At 42.7% G+C, this 20,229-nt stretch overlaps 1 protein-coding gene across 1 annotated transcript in view; it reads right to left on the bottom strand.

Moving 5' to 3' along the window:
* The window catches only part of cemip (cell migration inducing hyaluronidase 1), a 215,876-nt gene that overhangs the window by 10,991 nt on the left and 184,656 nt on the right, over nt 1-20,229 (bottom strand). Inside the window, exons 23-28 of the mRNA XM_072278406.1 lie at nt 17,765-17,976; nt 14,061-14,246; nt 8,065-8,269; nt 6,795-6,881; nt 3,814-3,971; nt 2,667-2,764 (exon numbers count right to left, since the gene is read on the bottom strand). Coding sequence (XP_072134507.1) covers nt 2,667-2,764; nt 3,814-3,971; nt 6,795-6,881; nt 8,065-8,269; nt 14,061-14,246; nt 17,765-17,976 — 946 coding nt within the window. The remainder of the gene's footprint in view (nt 1-2,666; nt 2,765-3,813; nt 3,972-6,794; nt 6,882-8,064; nt 8,270-14,060; nt 14,247-17,764; nt 17,977-20,229) is intronic.

Genomic DNA, 20,229 nt, shown 5'->3' with positions numbered 1-20,229 from the left:
CCGGACGGGATGTGGCCCAGGCTACTGTGGGAAGTGATCGTTGCATCATCAATGAGGACAGGAGATGTTCTGGAGGATTGGAGGGTTGCAGATGTTGTTCCCTTATTCAAGAAAGGGAGTAGGGATAGCCCAGGAAATTATGGGCCAGTGAGTCTTACTTCAGTGGTTGGTAAGTTGATGGAGAAGATCCTGAGAGGCAGGACTTATGAACATTTAGAGAGGCATAATATGATGAGAAATAGTCAGCATGGCTTTGCAAAGGCAGGTTGTGCCTTATCAGCCTGACTGAATTTTTTGAGGATGTGACTAAACACATTGATGAAGGTAGAGTAGTAGATGTAGTGTATATGGATTTTAGCAAGGCATTTGGTAAGGTGCCCCATGCAAGGCTTATTGAGAGAGTAAGGAGATATGGGATCCAAGGGGACATTGCTTTGTGGATCCAGTACTGGCTTGCCCACAGAAGGCAAAGAGTGGTTGTAGACAGGTCATATTCTGCATGGAGGCCGGTGACCAGTGGTGTGCCTCAGGGATTTGTTCTGGGACCCCTACTCTTTGTGATTTTTTATAAATGACCTGGATGAGGAAGTGGAGGGATGGGTTAGTAAATTTGCTGATGACACAAAGGTTGGGGGTGTTGTGGATAGTGTGGAGGGCTGTCAGAGGCTACAGCGGGACATTGATAGGATACAAATCTGGGCTGACAAGTGGCAGATGGAGCTTAACCCAGATAACTGTGAGGTGGTTCATTTTGGTGGGTCAAATATGATGGCAGAATATCGCATTAATGGTAAGGCTCTTGGCAGTGTGGAGGATCAATGGGATCTTCGGGTCTGAGTCCATAGGACACTCAAAAGCTGCTATGCAGGTTGACTCTGTGGTTAAGAAGGCATACGGTGCATTGGCCTTCATCAATCGTGGGATTGAGTTTAAGAGCCGAGAGGTAATGTTGCAGCTATATAGGACCCTGGTCAGACCCCACTTGGAATACTGTGCTCAATTCTGGTCACCTCACTACAGGAAGGACATGGAAACCATAGAAAGGGTGCAGAGGAGATTTTACAAGGATGTTGCCTGGACTGGGGAGCATGCCTTTTGAGAATAGTTTGAGTGAACCCAGCCTTTTCTCCTTGGAGTGATGGAGGATGAGAGGTGACCTGATAGAGGTGTTCAAGATAATGAGAGGCATTGATCGTGTGGATAGTCAGAGGCTTTCGCCCGGGGCTGAAATGGCTAGCATGAGAGGGCATAGTTTTAAGGTGCTTGGAAGTAGGAACAGGGGAGATATCAGGGGTAAGTTTTTTCTGCAGAGAGTGGGAGTACGTGAAATGGGCTGCCGGCGGTGGTGGTAGAGGTGGGAACGATAGGGTCTTTTAAGAGACACCTGGTTGGTTACATGGATCTTAGAAAAATAGAGGGCTATGGGTAAAGCCTAGGTAGTTCTAAGGTAGGGACATGTTTGGCACAGCTTTGTGGGCTGAAGGGCCTGTATTGTATTGTAGGTTTTCTATGTTTCTATGTTTCTATCTGAACTGAAAAGAAAGGGGCAAGATGCCAGAATAGAAAGGTGGGGGTAGGGGAAGGAGGATAGCTTGAAGGGGATAGGTGAAGCCAGGTGGGTTGGAAAGATAGAGGGTAAGGGAGTCTAGGACAATAGGGCACGACTTCAGGATTGAAGGACGTCCATTTAGAACAGAGATGTGGAGAAATTACTTTAGTCAGAAGGTGGTAAATCTGTGGAATTTGTTGCCACGAGTGGCTGTAGAGGCCAAGTTATTAGGTACATTTAAGGCAAAGATAGATAGGTTCTTGATTAGCCAGAGCATCAAAGGATATGAGGAAAAGGCAGGGGAGTGGGAATGACTGGAAGAATTGGATCAGCCCACGATTGGATGGTGGAGCAAACTCGATGGGCTGAATGGCCTACTTCTGCTCCTATATCTTATGGTCTTATGGCTGGAGAGGAAGGAATCTGATAGGAGAGGAGAGTGGACCACAGGAGAAAAGGAAGGAGGAGGGCGTGATAAGCAGGTGAGGAGAAGTAAGAGGCCAAAGTAGGGAATGGAAGAAGAGGGGAACCCAGACCAATGTTATTCACAACCTATGAGTTTATATTTTATTTAACAACATTCTATGCAGTACCTTTTCAACTACCTGTACATATTCTGATTGTGCTTTATCTACCCTTCTTGTTACTCACTTAAAAACTATCAGCCACAACCAGATGGCCTCTCCCAAATCCTTGGTTCATTTCAATTTCTACTAGAGGAAACCATTTTTACCTTTGTCATCAAATAATTAGGTTAATCATTTCAATATTAATCCTTAATATTCTATAATCAAGGGAACGAAATGCTTGTCTCTGCAACCTATCTTCTGTGTTAGGAAGAGGGAGGTTTACGTTCAGGAGTGTGATACTCTCCAGTCTTTGAAACTGAAGTATTTGGAGGGAGGGCTGTGTGGGCCACGATTCAGGCAATCCTTTGGTCTGTTGTGTGGGTTTAGTGGAGTGACTTGGGCATTTTGTAACCTTACATCGACTCTTCAATGCTCAGTCACTTGGCAAAAGTAAAATAGGAGTTTGTAACGCTAAAAAACTTAAAGCAAAGCAATTGAAATGGAAAAAATAATAAATACAGAGCAAAGTAATTCCCTCTAGAAATTACCTTTAAGTTTTATATCAGTGGCTCCGAGTTGACCCAGGACATTGATCCAAGGTCTTCCTGACAGTGGTCTTCCTTTGGATGTCACCAGAGCAATGGAGCTGGAAATAGAAATATTTCATTACGGGCTTTTAAAGTAATAGAAAAATTATTTTTCAATAATATAATTTGTATGAAACAAATGAATCGTGTGTGCAGTTCTTATATCGAATGATATAACTTTAAAAAACGCACAAGGGTTTTTCCAGCATTGTATTTATTTCCAAAGTGCAGCTCAGAATAGACTTCAGTGATTCAAATATAAAAGATATTTAGTGGAATCTGTGGCATAAATTAATAGAGTTTTGCACTTTTAGGGAGCCAAGTAGAAAATCAGACAAGGTACAAGATTGGCCACTATCTCACTGAGTGGTAGAGCAGGCTTGAGAGGCTGAGTGGCCCATTCCTGCTTCTAATGGTTTTAAGATTCTGGAGTCTGCAAGATTCAATAGGTTAAAACTTGTGGATAGAAAATCCTGCAGGAGGATAAGCATTTTATCAAATTCCTAGGAAATGTAATAATACTTCATATCAGCTGTCCTTATGCCTTTCCTAAAGGAACTAAGTGAAGGAAAGGCTTAATGTTTCACATAGATTATTGCCCTAAAAGTTACTCTCACCAGCTGGATTAGGTCAAGGTCAAGGATATGTTAATTGAATTTACCTAGGAGGACTATTTGAACACACTGGAGCCCAGTTGCCAGAAGCAGTAAATATAGGATGCCAATATATCACTGTGTACTCTTCCTAGTATGAGCTCCCCCACAGGAACCAAGGCAAGATGATTCAATGCGCCATGTTATTACAGGTTGGGGCATTTGGGGTTCAGAGTTCGATTCCGATGCTGTTCTGTAAGGAATCTCTTTACGTCCTCCCCGTGGAATGCATGAGCTTTCTCTGGGTCCGCCCGTTTCCTCCCACAGTCCAAAGACTTACCGGGTAGGTCATTATAAATTGTCCTGTGATAAGGTGAGGGTTAATCAGGTTTGTCAGGGTTGCTAGGGCAGCATTGTTCAAAGGGCCAGAAGGCCTATATCATGCTGTATTGCTAAATAAAACTGGGGAATCAACCCCTTTGACATTGTTGCAAAGGTGAAGCTTTGTGACTCACTTGTTTTTCATATTTGTCACATAATTCTCTATGTGCATTGGCATTCCTCGTAAGATTGCCCATCTGAAACTTCTATTATCCACCACCTTTCCAGACTTCCCATCTATCACAACGATCTGCATACCATCATCAGCGTGGTAGAACTTCTTTCCATCCACCTGCCAAGACAAAATAAAAGAAACAAATGAACTGATCATTTGTTGGGTTCCATTACATTTAGGAGGTGGTTCTGGCAGAGAAGCTAAAGTATTGGGGGAAATGTAAAGTTTATTTATTTAGAGATAAAGTGTGGGATTGGCCCTTTGAGCCGTAACAGCAACAGCCCCTAATTTAATCATGGGACAATTTACAATGACCAATTAACCTAATAACTGGTATGCCTTTGGGCTTTGAAAAGAAACCAGAGCACCCGGAGGAAACTCACGCAGGTGGGGGCGGGGTGGAATGTACAAACTCCTCAGAGGATGCTGGGATTGAACTCCAAGCTCCGACACGCTGAGCTGTAAAGGGTCGTGCAAACTGCTACGGTATTATGGCACCATCAGTAACCTCTGGGTGTGACGACGCTCACTGTGTCCTTCATTAAGACACCATAATTTGGCAAAGAACAATCAGGTGTTAATTTTAGACACAAGAGGTACTGCAGATGTTGGAAATCTAGAGCAATACCTGCTGGAGGAGCTCACCAGGTGTTAATTTTGTTACTGTTTAAAAAAATCAGGTGCCCATTAATGTCTTCTCCTTCTACACACTATCCAATTAATGGAAAAGGAATCCAATTTAACATAGTACTGTTCCTACAAATTGTAAGGTAATGCATTTTGGAAGGTTAATCCAATGGGTGAATGGTAGTTAATGTGTCACTTTTAACTCCAGCATAGCAGTCCATCAGATGATTGTGTTGAAGCTCCATTGTGGAGATTTTAACATAGAAAACCATCAATTTGAACTATTAACTCTATCCCTCTCTATAGATGCTGAATGACTTACTAAGAATTTACAGAATTGTTTTTGTCTCATCCCAAGGATCTTTTATTTTCTGTGATGTGCAGCTATTGGAAGAGGCTCATCTATTTAGTTTATGTCATCCTGGATTTGGCTGCTTCCAGTACATCTTCTTTTGCTTGGTCTGGATGCAGGGAACCAATCTTGCTATCACCACACAATGAAGTTGGGCGCTGGGTGACTAGACATCAGATATCACAGTATGGTGGGTTGCCCCTCGAATCCCCAAAAAAACAACAAGCCTTTACTGCTCAGCAGCTGATACCTATAGTCTGAACCTGACTGAAGTTTCAAAGTTAAATCCCTCAGTTCTAGACAGACACGCTTCATCCGGAAAGATAACACCTCCATCAAGGAAGTGTCTGCGTGGAATTTGAAGGCTGGAACAGGTCTTGAAAAATCTATTTTTAGTCACGGAGCTAAGATTGACCAATGGGACCATAATCAATATTGTAACTAATCATTGTAAAGAAGTACCTGTTATCTGAAGGTCATAGGTAAAGAAAGGCAAGGGTGCATTCTCTGCTTTATTCAGCTGTCATGTATTGGAGGAAGGAAGACAAGATTTTCTTGTGATAAGAATCAGAACTGGAAACTGGATTGTGGTGAGAATTTAAAGAAACTTGAAAAATCTATATTTTCCCCCAAGACTAACAGTCGGAAAAACTAACAGTCAGAAAAATTTGCAGCCTTTTGGAATTCTTGCCTCCAAAAGACTGCCGATGCTGGAGTCAAAATACACACTGGCCACGATCTAATGTAATGGCAAAAGCTCAGTGAGCTGAAGGGACCACTCATGTTCATAGGTTTATTGATGCTAGGGGCCTGGTATCCATGGAGTCTCCGTATCCACAGTGTTTGCTGGGCATAAGTAGCAGGAGATGCAATATGTGGCCTAATACAGACATCCCACCTCTCCCGGAAGTTCCGGGAGTCTCCCGCATATGAATAGTGGCTCTTGATGCCCACAAATTATATACAATATCACAGAAATCAATTTTTTTGAGAGTGAGCGAGCGAGAGAAAGCAAGCGAGAACGAGAGAGAGAGCGAGAGAAAAAGCAAGCGAGAGCGCGCGCGAGCGAGAGAGAGAAAGCAAGCGAGAGTGCGAGAGCGACCACGAGAGAGAGCGAGAGCGCGCCGTGGCAGTGTTCCAGAAAAAAAAGAAAATATAAAACGTAGGTCACCCCAGACTACACTAAAGTGTACCCCTGCCTAATAGGGGTCAAAAATAATGACAGTGTTGCTCATTGCACTGTTTGCAACGGTGACTTTTCTATTCCCCATGGTGGGTTAAGACTGTAAAAGACATGTTGAGGTGAGTTTAACAGGTGTCATTCATTCATTAGCATAGCTAACATTATTTAAACTAGCTGGCTGGCTGCTAGGGAGCTACTCTATTACAGATGTCCCACCTCTCCCAGAAGTCTCCCGCAAATTGATGGTGCTACTCCCTGAAATCAGTTTTTGCAGGGTGGAATGTCTGCTAATATCCAAATTCAAATGCCTGACCAAATATAGGGCTATTATTTACATCTGTTCTCCCTCTCAGTGATGGAATGTTGAACAAGACAGCAAAGAGGCAGGACCCCGTTATAATAACCTGGGGCTGGTCAAAATTCTGCCTGCCTACCCCAGGAAACAGCATCTTTTGCTTTGCAGCCCTGACCTTGAATCATTGGGCCAAACTGCCCAAAACATCTTTATATCTAAACTACATTGAATGGAGATGGGCAGTGGTTTAGCTGAAAACAGATGATATAAATGAGACTTCACACAATAAACACTGTCCTTTGAAAGACCCTGGTGCATATGAGAGCATTTTATTCAGCTTTGATGGGAAAGATTACCACCAGTATGCCTCACAAGACATATCTTTACTAATCCACAAATCCCTCCACTTAAGATTCCCAAAGCAACATAAACTGAATAAATCAACATGTTAAGGAGGAAAGTTAAAGAGATGATGAAACTTACTTCAGAATAGGCCAAGTCTTCTCTGATGTGAAAGAACCTTGTTTTATAGGATTCAAGTTTGACCTCTATGAAGTGATCGTTGTTACTCTATATAGAGAGAAAGGGAAGCTGTGAAAATATTTTTCGATTTATTGCACATGTAATGAACTAAACAAATGCTTGCAGCCCTGTTCTAGATCATGCTAAAACTGTAGCTGTTGTAATTAGTAGGTCCTTGGTGGGTGCTTACAGTTTGATGATATATCATTCTAATTAATGCTATCCTGACAAATGGACACCTTCTAGAGCACATGTCCCCTCACCACTAACCCACAGCTTCTGCCAAGAACGCTTACTTCCCTTTAACTTTATAGCTTCTTATTGATCATAAACCCAAATGAAAAATAAGAGATGGTGTGGCCCATTAGGATAGAAGACCAGCCTTGACTGAAAAAGGGTTGTGACCCAACTACTGGACAGCAAGGACTTCAACAAGGAAGTTACAATTATTTGGGTCCTCAGATGCTTTGAGCGAAAAAGTTCAAGGCTGCTTTTTCTAACGGCTATGACAGTAGGGGAGACATCAATCAGACCCCTTGACAGTGGTGAAGGAGCATGAGGAAGTTGACCCACTGAATAGCAGGCAAACCTAATCATTGTTTTATTTCACTTGATGTTTTAGAAATCCTTCCTTGCATAAACAGGATGCAGTGTCTGTCAAGTTAGTAACGGTACTTTAGGAGTAATTCTCATGTCTTTCAATTTTTTTTTACTGGAGTAGAATGTAGCACATCATATCAAATGGGTAAAAGGCAATTCTGGAGAAAGATAGATAAACAGAGTTCAAGGAAAGAAAAGAGGGAGAGGGCCAGAGGGCCAGAAGGCCAGAAGGCTGCAGCCTGGCTGACACATTGAGTGTTGGGTCTGGCAGTGGCTGATGGAGGCAATGGATGTTGCTCTCTCTCCTGTTTATTTGGTTGCACACCTCTCCCCAGCTCAGAGACTCCTCTAGAGTAATCATCTGCAGTAATTGCAGTACGACTTCCTAATGACAGTATTCCAATCTTCTTGGAATAGATTGTTGAATCTCTCGGGTGGATTTAACTGTCCTCCGGAGAGGCATTGAAGCTCTGTGCCCAGTGGGCCCTGTATCAGTCTTCTAGCTCTGCTTCTTGTGATCTTTTGATTTGCCTAGGCAATTCAGACAAGAAGTTAAAATATACTTCACTTCCACAGTAGTAATTTGAGGGTAAAAGGGTTATGTAATCAGACAGAGCCTAGAGCAACTTACCAGCTGTGTTGTTGGTAATTTCTGTGGCATAGGGGTGTCAGCATTTGGCATCTGGCTGTACTTGGGATATGCTTTTAATACACAGTCACTGACCCCACTTTTGTTAGGAATGGACGCTTTGATCTTTATTCTCTCACAGCCTTGTAATGAGCAGAAAGCAAACTTGTCCCTTTTCTTGTGGGCTTTCACTTTCAGGAAGAGGAGCCTTTAGGAGTAGGAAAGAAATACACTTGAATGTCAGCCAGATGCAACAGCTTTATCAATGCTTTCAGTGTTAGAATAATAAATTAATCACAATCCTTCACAGAAGAAAATTGTACAAACATAATACATCATCTTTCAAACAATAGGCTCACAGGGTAGCACCATTAACAACAATGTTAATGGCCTAGAAATTCATCTGCAATATGGGATAAAGAAAGAGTTGTGTAATTGAGGCCTGCTGAAATTTCTTACAGAGGTGGCAAGTCTCGGGAATTCCCTACCTTGGAGGGTCATGGAGGATAGATCACTGGATGTATTTAAAGAGATTAAAGGATCAGGGAATTGGGGTTCATTGTGAAATGGCACAGATGAAGGGATAAGTCTCGGGCAGATCAGCCTTGTTTATATTAAATGTCAGGGCAGACAAGGAAGTACAAAGTACAAAGCAAATTTATTATCAAAGTATATATAGTTCACCATATACATCCGAGAGATTCTATTTCTTGCAGGCATACATAGTAAATCCACAAAAAACAATGAAAGACCACACCCGACAGGACTGATAAACAACCCAGTGCAAAAGACAAAAAACTGCAAATATAAACACACAAGAACACAAGATATAGGAGCAGGAGTAGGCCATTCAGCCCATCGAGCCTGCCCCGTCATTCAATAAGATCATGGCTGATCTGTCCGTAAGCTCAGCTCTATCGTCCTGCCTTTTCCCCATAACCCTTAATTCCCTTACTATGTAAAAACCTATCTAACTGTATCTTAAATATATTTAGTGAAGAAGCCTCAACTGCTTCCCTGGGCAGAGAATTCCACAGATTCACCACTCTCCTCATCTCCATCCTAAATCTTCTCCCCCGAATCTTGAGGCAACATCCCCTAGTTCTAGTCTCACCTACCAATGAAAACAACTTTCCTACTTCTATCTTAGCTATCCCTTTTTGTATGTTTCTATAAGATCCCCTCTCATTCTTCTGAATTCCAGAGAGTATAGTCCCAGGCAACTCAATCTCTTCTCATAGGTTAACCCCTTCATCCCTGGCATCAATGTGGTGAACCTCCACTGCACTGCCTCCAAAGCCGGTATATCCTTCCTCAAGTACGGAGGCCAGAGCTGCACACAGTACTCCAGGTGCGGCCTCACCAGTACCCTGTATAGTTGCAGCATGACCTCCCTGCTCTTGATTTCAATCCTTCTAGCAATGAAGGCCAACATTCTGTTTGCCTTCTTAATAACCTACTGCACCTGCAAGCCAACTTCTTGCAATTCATGCACAAGCACTCCTAAGTCCATCTGCACAACAGCATGCTGCAATCTTTCACCATTTAAATAATAATCTGCTCTTCTATTATTCCTTCCAAAGTGGATGATCTCGCATTTACCAACATTGTATTCCATCTGCCAGACCTTGGCCCACTCACTTAACCTATCTATATCCCTCTGCAAACTCTCCACATCCTCTGTACAATTTGCTTTTCCACTCACTTTAGTGTCATCAGCAAATTTTGCCACACTACACTCAGTCCCCTCTTCCAAATCATCAATGTAAATGGTAAACAGCTGTGGGCCCAGCATTGACCCCTGTGGCACCCCACTCACCACTGACTGCCAACGGGAGAAACACCCATTTATACCAACTCTCTGCCTTCTATTGGTTAACCAATCCACTATCCATGCCAATACACTTCTTCCAACTCCTTGCATGCGTATCTTATTTATAAGTCTCTTGTGTGGCACCTTATCGAACGCCTTCTGGAAATCCAAGTATACAACATCCACCCATTCCCCTCTATCCACTGCACTCATTATGTCCTCAAAGAACTCCAGTAAGTTTGTCAAACGGGACTTGCCCTTTCTGAATCCATGCTGCGTCTGTCAATGGAACCCCTCCGTTCTAAATGTTTCTTCCTCAATGACAGCTTCAAGGATTTTCCCGACTACAGATGTTAAGCTAACTGGCCTATAGTTGCCCGTCCTTTGCCTACATCCTTTTTTAAAAAAAGAAAATAATAAACAAACAAACAAGCAATCAAATAAATAAATAAATACAGAGAACATGAGATGAAATGAATCCATAGGTTGTGGGAACAGTTCAGTGATGAGGTGAGTGAAGTTGAGTTAAGTTATCCCGCCTGGTTCTAGAGCTTTCTGGATGAGGGGTAATAACCGTTCCTGAACCTGGTGGTATGGGTCCTGAGGCTCTCGTACTTTTTCCTTGATGGCAGCAGTGAGAAGAGAGCATGGTCTGGGTGGTGGGGGTCCTTGATGATGGATGCTGCTTTCTTGTGATATCGCTCTGTGTAGGTGTGCGCAACGTTGGGAGGGCTTTACCCGTAATAGACTGAGCCGTAGCCACTATGTTTTGTAGGATTTTTCGTTCAAAGGCTTAGGTGTTCCCATACCAAGCTGTGATGCAACCAGTCAATCTACTCTCCATCACACATCTATAGAAGTTTAACAGAGTTTTAGATGTCATGCCCAATCTTTGCAAACTTCTAAAAAAGTAGAGCCGCTGCCGTGCCTTCTTTATAATGCTGCTTACATACTGAATCAAGGACAGATCCTCTGAAATGATAACACCGAGGAATTTAATGTTGTTGACCCTCTCCATCTCTGATCCCTTGATGAGGACTCAGTCATGAACCTCCGATTCCCTCCTCCTGAAGTCAATGATCAGCACCTTGGTCTTGCTGACATTGAGTGAGGGGTTGTTGTGGTAGTACCACTAAGCTAGATTTCCAATCTCCCTCCTATATGTTGGTTCGTCATCACCTTTGATTCAGCCAATGACAGTGACGTCACTAGCAAACTTAAAAATGGCATTGGAGCTGCGCTTAGCCTCATAGTCATGAGTGTAAAGCAAATAGAACAGGGGGCTAAGGCACACAGCCTTGTGGTGCTCCTGTGCTGAGGGAGATTGTGGAGGAGATGCTGTTGCCAATCTTAACTGACTGGCATTTACAAGTGAGGAAATCGAGGATCCAATTGCACAAAGAGGTATTGAGGCCAAAGTCCTGAAGCTTCTTGATTAGTTTTGAGGTGATGGTAGTATTGAATGCCAAGCTGTAGTCAATGAAGAGCATCCTGATCTATGCACCTTTGCCATCTTGATGTTCCAGGGTTGAGTGAAGAGCCAATGAAAGTATCTGCTGTGGACCCGTTGCTCCAGTAGGCAAATTGGCACAGATCCAAGTCACTTCTCAAGCAGCAGTTGATATATTTCAGCACCAACCTTTCAAAGCACTTCATCACAGTGGATGCAAGTGCTACTGGATGAATACTCCAGCCAGTTGAGCAGCACAGGTCTTTAGTACTCAGTCAGGTATCCGATCTGGGCTGGATGCTTTCTGTGGGTTCACCATCCTGAAAGAAGCTGTCAAGTCAGCCTCAGAGACTGAGATCACAGGATCATTGGGGGCTGTGGGAGTTTGCGAAGGTTCTTCCATGTTTTGATGGTCAAAGCAAACATGGAGTGTATTGAGCTCATCTGTGAGCGAAGCCTTGTTGTTGCCTATGTCACTTGGCTTCACTTTATCAGAAATAATAGCATTCAAGTCCTGCCACAGCTGTCAAACATCCTTCAGTGATTCAAATTAGGTTTGATGGGGGCAGACTGAATGATTTTCTGGGGACACACTTGCCTACAACTGTTTTTCTAAATCCATGACAACCGTGGTGTATTCATTCAGATCTTGAACATGGCCAGTTACCAACCTGAAGCAATCCCTTAACTGCTCCCCTGCCTCCCACGACCACCTCTTTGCTGTCTTCATCTCTGGAGCCTTGCTCTTTAGCCTCTGGCTGTAGGAGGACAGCCAAGTGATCAGATTTCCCGAAATGCCGTCTAGGCGTGGAATGGAAGATATTTCCAATTTCAAAATAGCAGGGATCCCTAGTGCTGCAGATTACATGCTGATGATAATTAGCAGAGAAGCCTGATTGAAATCCCCCTCTATGATTTGAAATGTGTCAGGATGGGCTGTTTCTTGTTTGGTGATGGCAGCATTCAATATCTTGAGTGCCTGATTAACACTGGCTTTTACTGGTATGTAAATGACTGTCAGGATCATGGAGGAGAACTCTCTTGGTAAGTAGAATGGTTGGCATTTATTCGTTAGATGTTCCAGGTCGGGGGAACAAGAGTGTGACAGACCGCTGTCTCCAACCACCACAGAGTTTATCATGAAAGGCATTTTGCCTTCTCCGAATCCTGTGTACCAGTTAGCTTTTGGGTCTTACTGACATATCTGGTGTGTCTGGAGTGAGCCATATGTCTATGAAACACAGAACACAGAAATTCCTCATTTTCCTCCAATACGGCAATCTTGTCCTTATGTCCTTGGTCTTGTTCTCTGGAGACTGTACATTTGCTAACAAGATGCTGGACATGAGGAGCTGAGGGACCTGCTCTTGCTCCTATTCTCCTCCATTCTTATATTTAGAGCAGCTCTGAGGACACATGCAAGAATGTTCTCATTCCAAAACTATAACAGAGCCGAGTTTCCACTTTGATGACTATAGAATGAGAAGTTTAATAGTTTCCAAGATAGCTTCCTCGTACACAGCACCAAGATTCCAGCATCCTGTGGTGAATTTTATGTCCAATTTTCTCTCTGCCTGAGATACTCCTGATTGCAATATGGTACACGGCCATTTCAGTTACAAGTATCTTAATGAGAAATAGCTGCAGATGCTGGAAATCTGATTAGGAAGGTTGCAGATTGTACCAAAGATGGTGGTGTAATGGACAGTGAAGAAGGTTATCTAAGATCACAACCTTAATCAACTGGGAAAGGGGCAAAGGAATGGCTGATGGAATTTAACCCAGACCAGTGGGAAATAATATATTTTGGAAAGTTAAACAAGGGCAGGGTATTCACAGTAAAAGGCAGGGCCTTGCAGAGCTTTGTAAAACAGAGAGATTCAGGAGTACCAGTACATGGTTCTCTGAAAGTGGAGTCACAGTTAGGCAAGGTGATGAAGAAGGATTGTGGCATGCTTCCTATATCAGTCAGGGCATTGAGCATAAGAGTTGGGATGTCGTGTTACATCTCTATAGAACATTGATGAGACTGCACTTGGAATTTGACATGCAGGGAAAGATGTGATTAAACTAGAGAGGGTGCAGAATCTCAGGGTTGTACATGGTGTCATCTATGTACTTTGATAATAAATTTACTTTGAACTTTGAAAACCTTTACAGGGATTTTGTCAGAATTGGAAAAAATTGAACTATTAGGAGAGAATGGATAGGCTGGGACTGTTTTCCCTGGAGGCTGAGGAGTGAACTTATAGAGATTTGTAAAATTATGAGGAGCATATGTGACTATGGTGGATAGTCACAGTTTCACTCCCAGGAGGGGGGAGTCTAAATCTAGAGAGTACAAGTTTAAGCTGAGAAAGATTTTAAAGGGACCTGAGGGGCAAGCTTTTTGCACAGTTGCTGGTGAGTATGTGGAGTTGTAGAGGCAACTACAATTACAATATTTAAAAGATACTTAGACAGTTAGTTGGATAGGAACTACTTAGAGGGATATGGCCAAATGCTGGCAAATGGGATGAGCTCAGATGGTCACCTTGGTTGACATGGATGAATTTGACCAAATGACTTATTACCACACTATATATTTCAATGATTCAATTAAATGAAAATAAAAAATGCCAGGGATACTCAGCAGATCATACAACAGCTATGGAAAAATAAGTTTTTCTTCAGATTCCTGACCTGCTGAGTCTCTCTGGCATTTAGTGTTTTTATTTATAAGTATAATAGACAAACCCCGCGTCTTCATCGAAGAAATAATAACTCCTGCCCGGGTGGCCATAGTCCAGGTTGTTCATCTTGTCTGTCTTCAAAAATGTTCCAGTTTTAAACGTTCTTTTTGACAAACGATTGTGAATGTCTGATATTATGTTAAACGTGCTGCCCTTAGGGTAACAAAGTCCCACCTGGATCCAGTCGTTCCTGGTGCAGATATCAATGGAAATAAATATCAGATACTGGTGAATTACTGATAACAATACAACATAGAAACATAGAAAAACTACAGCATAATACAGGCCCTTCAGCCCACAATGCTGTGCCGAACATGTACTTACTTCAGAAACTACCTAGAGGTTACCCATAGCCTTCTATTTTTCTAAGTTCCATGTACCTATCCGGAAGTCTCTTAAAAGACCCTATCACATCGGCCTCCACCACCATCGCCGGCAGCCCATTCCACACATTCACCACTCTGTGTAAAAAAACTTACCCCTGTCATCTCCTCTGTACCTACTTCCAAGCACCTTAAAACTGTGCCCTCTCATGATAGCCATTTCAGCCCTGGGAAAAAGCCTCTGACCATCCACACGATCAATGCCTCTCATCATCTTATACACTTCCATCAGGTCATCTCTCATCCTCAGTCACTCCAAGGAGAAAAGGCCAAGTTCACTCAACCTGTTCACCAGGCAACATCCTTGTAAATCTTCTCTGCACCCTTTCTCTGATTTCCACATGCTTCCTGTAGTGAGGTGACCAGAACTGAGCACAGTACTCCAAGTGAGGTTTGACCAGGGTCCTATGTAGCTGTAACATTACCTCTTGGCTCTTAAACTCAATACCACAATTGATGAAGGCTAATGCACTGTATGCCTTCTTAACCACAGAGTCAACCTGTGCAGCAGATTTGGGTGTCCTATGAACTCGGACCACAAGATCCCTCTGATCCTCCACACTGCCAAGAGTCTTACCATTAATACTATACTCTGCCATCATATTTGACCTACCAAATTGAACCACCTCATACTTATCTGGGTTGAACTCCATCTGCCACTTCTCAGCCCAGTTTTGCATTCTATTGGTGTCCCACTATAACCTCCACACTATCCACAACAACCCCAACCTTTGTGCTATCAGCAAATTTAATAACCCATCCCTCCACTTCCTCATCCAGGTCATTTATAAAAATCACGAAGAGAAGGGGTCCCAGAACAGATCCCTGAGGCACACCACTGGTCACTGACTCAATGAACACCGAATCCAAACTAACACAGCATCAGCAGGGCCTCAGAACCCAGCGCCTGCAAAAGTTGGTGGAACCAAAGGGATAGAGCAGGGAGAAACACAAGGCACAAATTACGTCAAATGCTACATTTGATAAGAAGCTCAGTTAGAGATAGTTTTAAGGAGAGCCTTTAAGGAAGTTAGAGGATTACAGAGGCAGACAAGCTTCTGGCAGGAATTCTAGGTGGCAGAATGCAAGGGTGCCGGTGATGGAGGGACTGAAATCAATGATAGTGAAGAGTAACTGTAATATAGATATCTCACAATGTTGCAGTGTTGGGTGCTCCTTTACAAGCAGGAAGTGATGTGGCCATGAAAGATGGAAAACAAAAATGAGAGTTTCAAAGTCAAAGAGTCAATAATGAGCAGGAGGGATGATAGTAGATCAGATTGGTGAGAGTTGGGAAGGGCAGTGTTTATACAGAATGGAAACTGGAAAACAGACTGAGACTATATTGGAAAAAAAATCAACATTAAGATAGTAATAAAGTATGAAGGTTCAAGCAGCAGTCAAGCTAAGGCTGTGAGCAGTGGGCTAATATTTTGGAAGGAATGAAGACTCAATCTGAGACAGTGTGCAGAGGAAGGGATGGATGTTTCCATGAGTGCCAACCCATTCTATCGGAGCTAATAGCACAACCAGATAATAGCTATATTGCACTGACAGCTAACTGGCAATTCCAGCAGATATGTTTGATTTCCAGCCACAGACATGAATCAATTGCTAAGTCCAGAGGCACTTTCTAACTTACCAAGCCAAAATGCTGGATACACTTTGTATCTAGTTTTTCAACTTCACACCTATAAATTACAGGCACATCAGTAGAATTGGGATTATGTTTAAATACGTTATTGTTTATTATTTCACTACCAAGGCAGTTGTGGATTTTCAGTATATTCAAGTAATGTTGGATCAGTACAAGAAAGTGACACTGAGTAAAAGCTGAATTATGTTTTTTTGAATGGAGGAACCTACCACTTTTATTTCTAATGTTCTTATAATGATACTAATTAAATGCTGGTCTAATGATCTTAAGCAGTTTTTTACTTATGTAATGCCCTGGTTCACATCTTTACTGTCATGCTGTAGGTATTTCATTTAATAGTTCTGTAAGAGCAGTCTGTTCTGCTTTCAACCTGTTTGGGTTATTGTTGAAGATAAGGGATGACGTGGAATGTGTGCCATCCAATTAGCGGGAGGTTTTCTTGGTGAGGGACAATAATGTTGGACTTGGGCTTGTGTTTGTTGGGAGATGGAGAGAGAAGATGCTGGGGAGAACTGGTTGTAACATATGATCCGGTGGGAGACCCGTTTGTTCGAGATGGATTGCGAGCGACATTCGGAAGGTGGTGTGAGCTTTCACATTGGACGAGGGCCGAGCGCGTGAGTGACAGAGAAGTTCAAGATGAGCTCCAAGTTGTGCACATTTGACTGTTTAATTAGAATGGGCCTATTTTCTTTTTGTAATTCCTTACTATCTCTTTAGTTAAGTTAATATTCATAAATCTAATTCCTTTAATCTGTCTGTTATTTCGTGGCACTAATTTGTAACGGGGTAGCAAATTACACAGCATCCACACAAACCAGGGTTTGGGTTGGGATGAGCTGTCTCAATCTCACGAGTCTGGGGGGACTTGTGAGTATCTTCCCTAGGCTTAGCAGCCAAGGAAACCAGGATGTTTCACTTAGTTTTAATTTTATTTAATCTAAATAATTTCAGCCATTTTTAAATATCTAAATGGGCAAGGCTGGTAGGGGAGAGGGTGCACCTGGTCACAGTACCTAGAGCTTAGCCCCAGTTCGTGGTTCAGGCATAGAACCAAGGTTACAGGGAGCTACACTGGCTTTGGGTCAAGTCAAAAACGATCCTCATATTTTATATTCCCTTATGGAATAGGAGGAGACCATACAGTCAATCGAATCAATGCTAGCTCCTAGAGCAATTCCATTCCCTTACTTATTTCCATATAACCAATTTTCTCTCACACGCCCATTAATTCCCCAATGATTCTCTTGTGACCCACCAGCACACTAGGGGCAGCCAATTCACCTGCTATTCTGCACATCTTTGGGCTGTGGAAGAAAACCAGATCACCCAAAGGAGACCCATTGATTATGGGAAATGCAAACTCTATAGAGATCCCACCGGAAGTCAGAGTAGAACCCAGGGTACAGGAGCAGTGAAGCAACAGCGCTGCCCATTGTATCATATCAAATCTACCATCACAGAAATTTTCTAGTAGAGTAACAAAGTTCAGATTAATCATACTTTAAAAAATTATTAATACTTCACAATGTTCAGTTAACTTTCTTGAGAAGTTTTCCAGGAACCTGAGGAATTTTTGTAAGGAGCCCAATACCTGTCAGATAACATCCCATGAATTAACTGAACCTTGCTCATTGAAAGTATGCACAACTTGAAAGTACCACTCACTGGTTGAAATTGATGAGCCATATGGTGATTTCTTGAGGTGATGGCCCATCCCAGTGCACTGTGTATCCTTTCTGTAGCATAACAACGGGTTGGTACTGCTGGTAATGGGAACGTCCTCTTAGGGCTCCCCTTAAGATGAGTGGTTTATTAGGATACTCATCTTTAATTATCTTCATCTTCAGGGTTGAAGGCTTCCTGGCCTGAATGTACACCTTCCAGAACAAGAAAACAAAGTTAACCGGAGAAACTGTGGAATGCCTCCTGTAACTCAGACCAAGACTCTGCTTTCAGTTCTCACATAGTGAAAAACATAGCAGCTGCCAGTGATGTCTGGCACAAATCAGAATCTGCTCAAATTTCTTGTACATTTTGCCAATTACTGAAAGTTCCAATTGGAAGTATGAACTAAACAATATATATTGCCTTCCTTTCTACCAAACATATCTCCAATATTAAGGTATATTCTTGCTTAAAACAGAAAATGCTGGAAACACTCACTAGGTGTTCAAATATTTTCTATTAAACTATTCCTCAATATAAGACCGTAAGACATAGGAACATTATTATGTCATTTAGCCCATCGAGCCTGCTCTGCCATTCAATCATGATTTATTTTCCCTCATGACTCCATTCCCCTACATTTACCCATAACCTACAACATCTTTATTAATGAAGAACCCATCAACCTCTGCTTTAAATATATCGAATGACTTGGGCTCCACACTCATCTGTGGCAAAGAATCCACAGATTTACCACCTTCTGGCTAAAGAAATTCTTCTTCTTCTCTTTTCTTAATGGATATCATTCTATACTGAGGCTGTACCCCTGTGGCCAATGGTTCTAGATTCCCCCACTATTGGAAACATCATCTCCATGTCCACTTTCAATATTCAGCAGGTTTCAATGAGATCCCCCCCCCCACCCAATTCTTCTAAACTCTGATGAGTATAGGCCCAGAGCTATCAAATGTTTCTCTTCCATTTCTTGGATCATTCTTGTAAACCTCCTCTGGCTCCTATCCAATCCCTCATTAGATATGCGGCCCAAAACTGCTCACTGTACTCCAAATGTGGTCTGACCAACACTATATGAAGCAAGGGTTCGCAACATGGGATCCACGGACCCCTCAGTTTATTGTAGGGGTCCATGACATAAAAACGATCGGGAACCTCTGCTCTAAAGCCTCAATGCATCTATGCATTTACATTCTAGTCCTCTTGAAATGAATTGCAACATTGCATTAACTTTCCTTACAGTCAACTCAACCTGCAAGTTAAACTTTACTGAATCCTCCATGAGGACTCCCAAGTCCCTTTGCACCTCTGATTTCTGAATTCTCTCCCATTTACAAAATAGTCTATGCCTTTATACCTTCACCAAAGTGCATGACTATGTACTTAACTGTGTTGTATTCCATCTGCCGTTTCCTTGCCCATTCTCCTTATATGTTCAAGGCATTCTGCTTCCTCCAACACTACCTGCTACACCACCTATCTTGTATCATCAGCTAACTAAGCCACAAAGCCACAATTCCGTCATCCAGATCATTAACATAGAATATGTAAAGTAGCGGACCCACCTCCAACCTATGCGGAATACCACTAGTCACCAACACCCAATCAGAAAAGGCCCCCCTTATTCTCATCCAGCCTCCTGCCAGCCAGCCAATCTTCTACTCATGTTAGTATCTGTCCATAATACCCCGGCTCTTATCCTGTTTAACATCCTCATGTGTGGCAGCTTGATGAAGGCCTTCTGAAAATACACGTGAACAACATCCACCGATTCTCCTTTGTCTATCCTGCCTGTTGTTTCCTCAAAGAACTTCAACAGATTTGTCAGGCAAGACTTTCTTTTACGGATACTGACTTCAGCCTATTTTATCATGTGTCTCCGAGTATCCCGAAATATCCTTAAATATGGATTCTAACATCTTTTCAACGTCTGAGGACAGGCTTAACTGGCCTATAATTTCCTGTCTTTTGTCTCCTTTTCTTCGTAAAGAGAAGAATAGGTGCGATAGTGGCATCAGCAAGGGAGATGAGGTGGAGTACAGGGCTACTGTAGGAAACTTTGTCACATGGTGTGAGCAGAATTATCTGCAGCTTAATGTGGAAAAAGACTACGGAGCTGGCGGTAGACCTGAGGAGAGCTAAGGTACCGGAGACCCCTGTTTCCATCCAGGGGGTCAGTGTGGACATGGTGGAGGATTATAACTACCTGGGGATACGAATTGACAATAAACTGGACGGGTCAAAGAACACTGAGGCTGTTTACAGGAAGGGTCAGAGCCGTCTCTATTTCCTGAGGAGACTGAAGTCCTTTAACATCCGTCGGACGATGCTGAGGATGTTCTACGAGTCTGTGGTGGCCAGTGCTATCATGTTTGCTGTTGTGTGCTGGGGCAGCAGGCTGAGGGTAACAGACACCAACAGAATCAACAAACTCATTCGTAAGGCCAGTG

This window comes from Mobula birostris, chromosome 14 (genome assembly GCF_030028105.1).
Source record: "Mobula birostris isolate sMobBir1 chromosome 14, sMobBir1.hap1, whole genome shotgun sequence".
Taxonomy (NCBI): domain Eukaryota; kingdom Metazoa; phylum Chordata; class Chondrichthyes; order Myliobatiformes; family Myliobatidae; genus Mobula; species Mobula birostris.
This window is presented reverse-complemented; position numbering and strand designations above follow the sequence as displayed.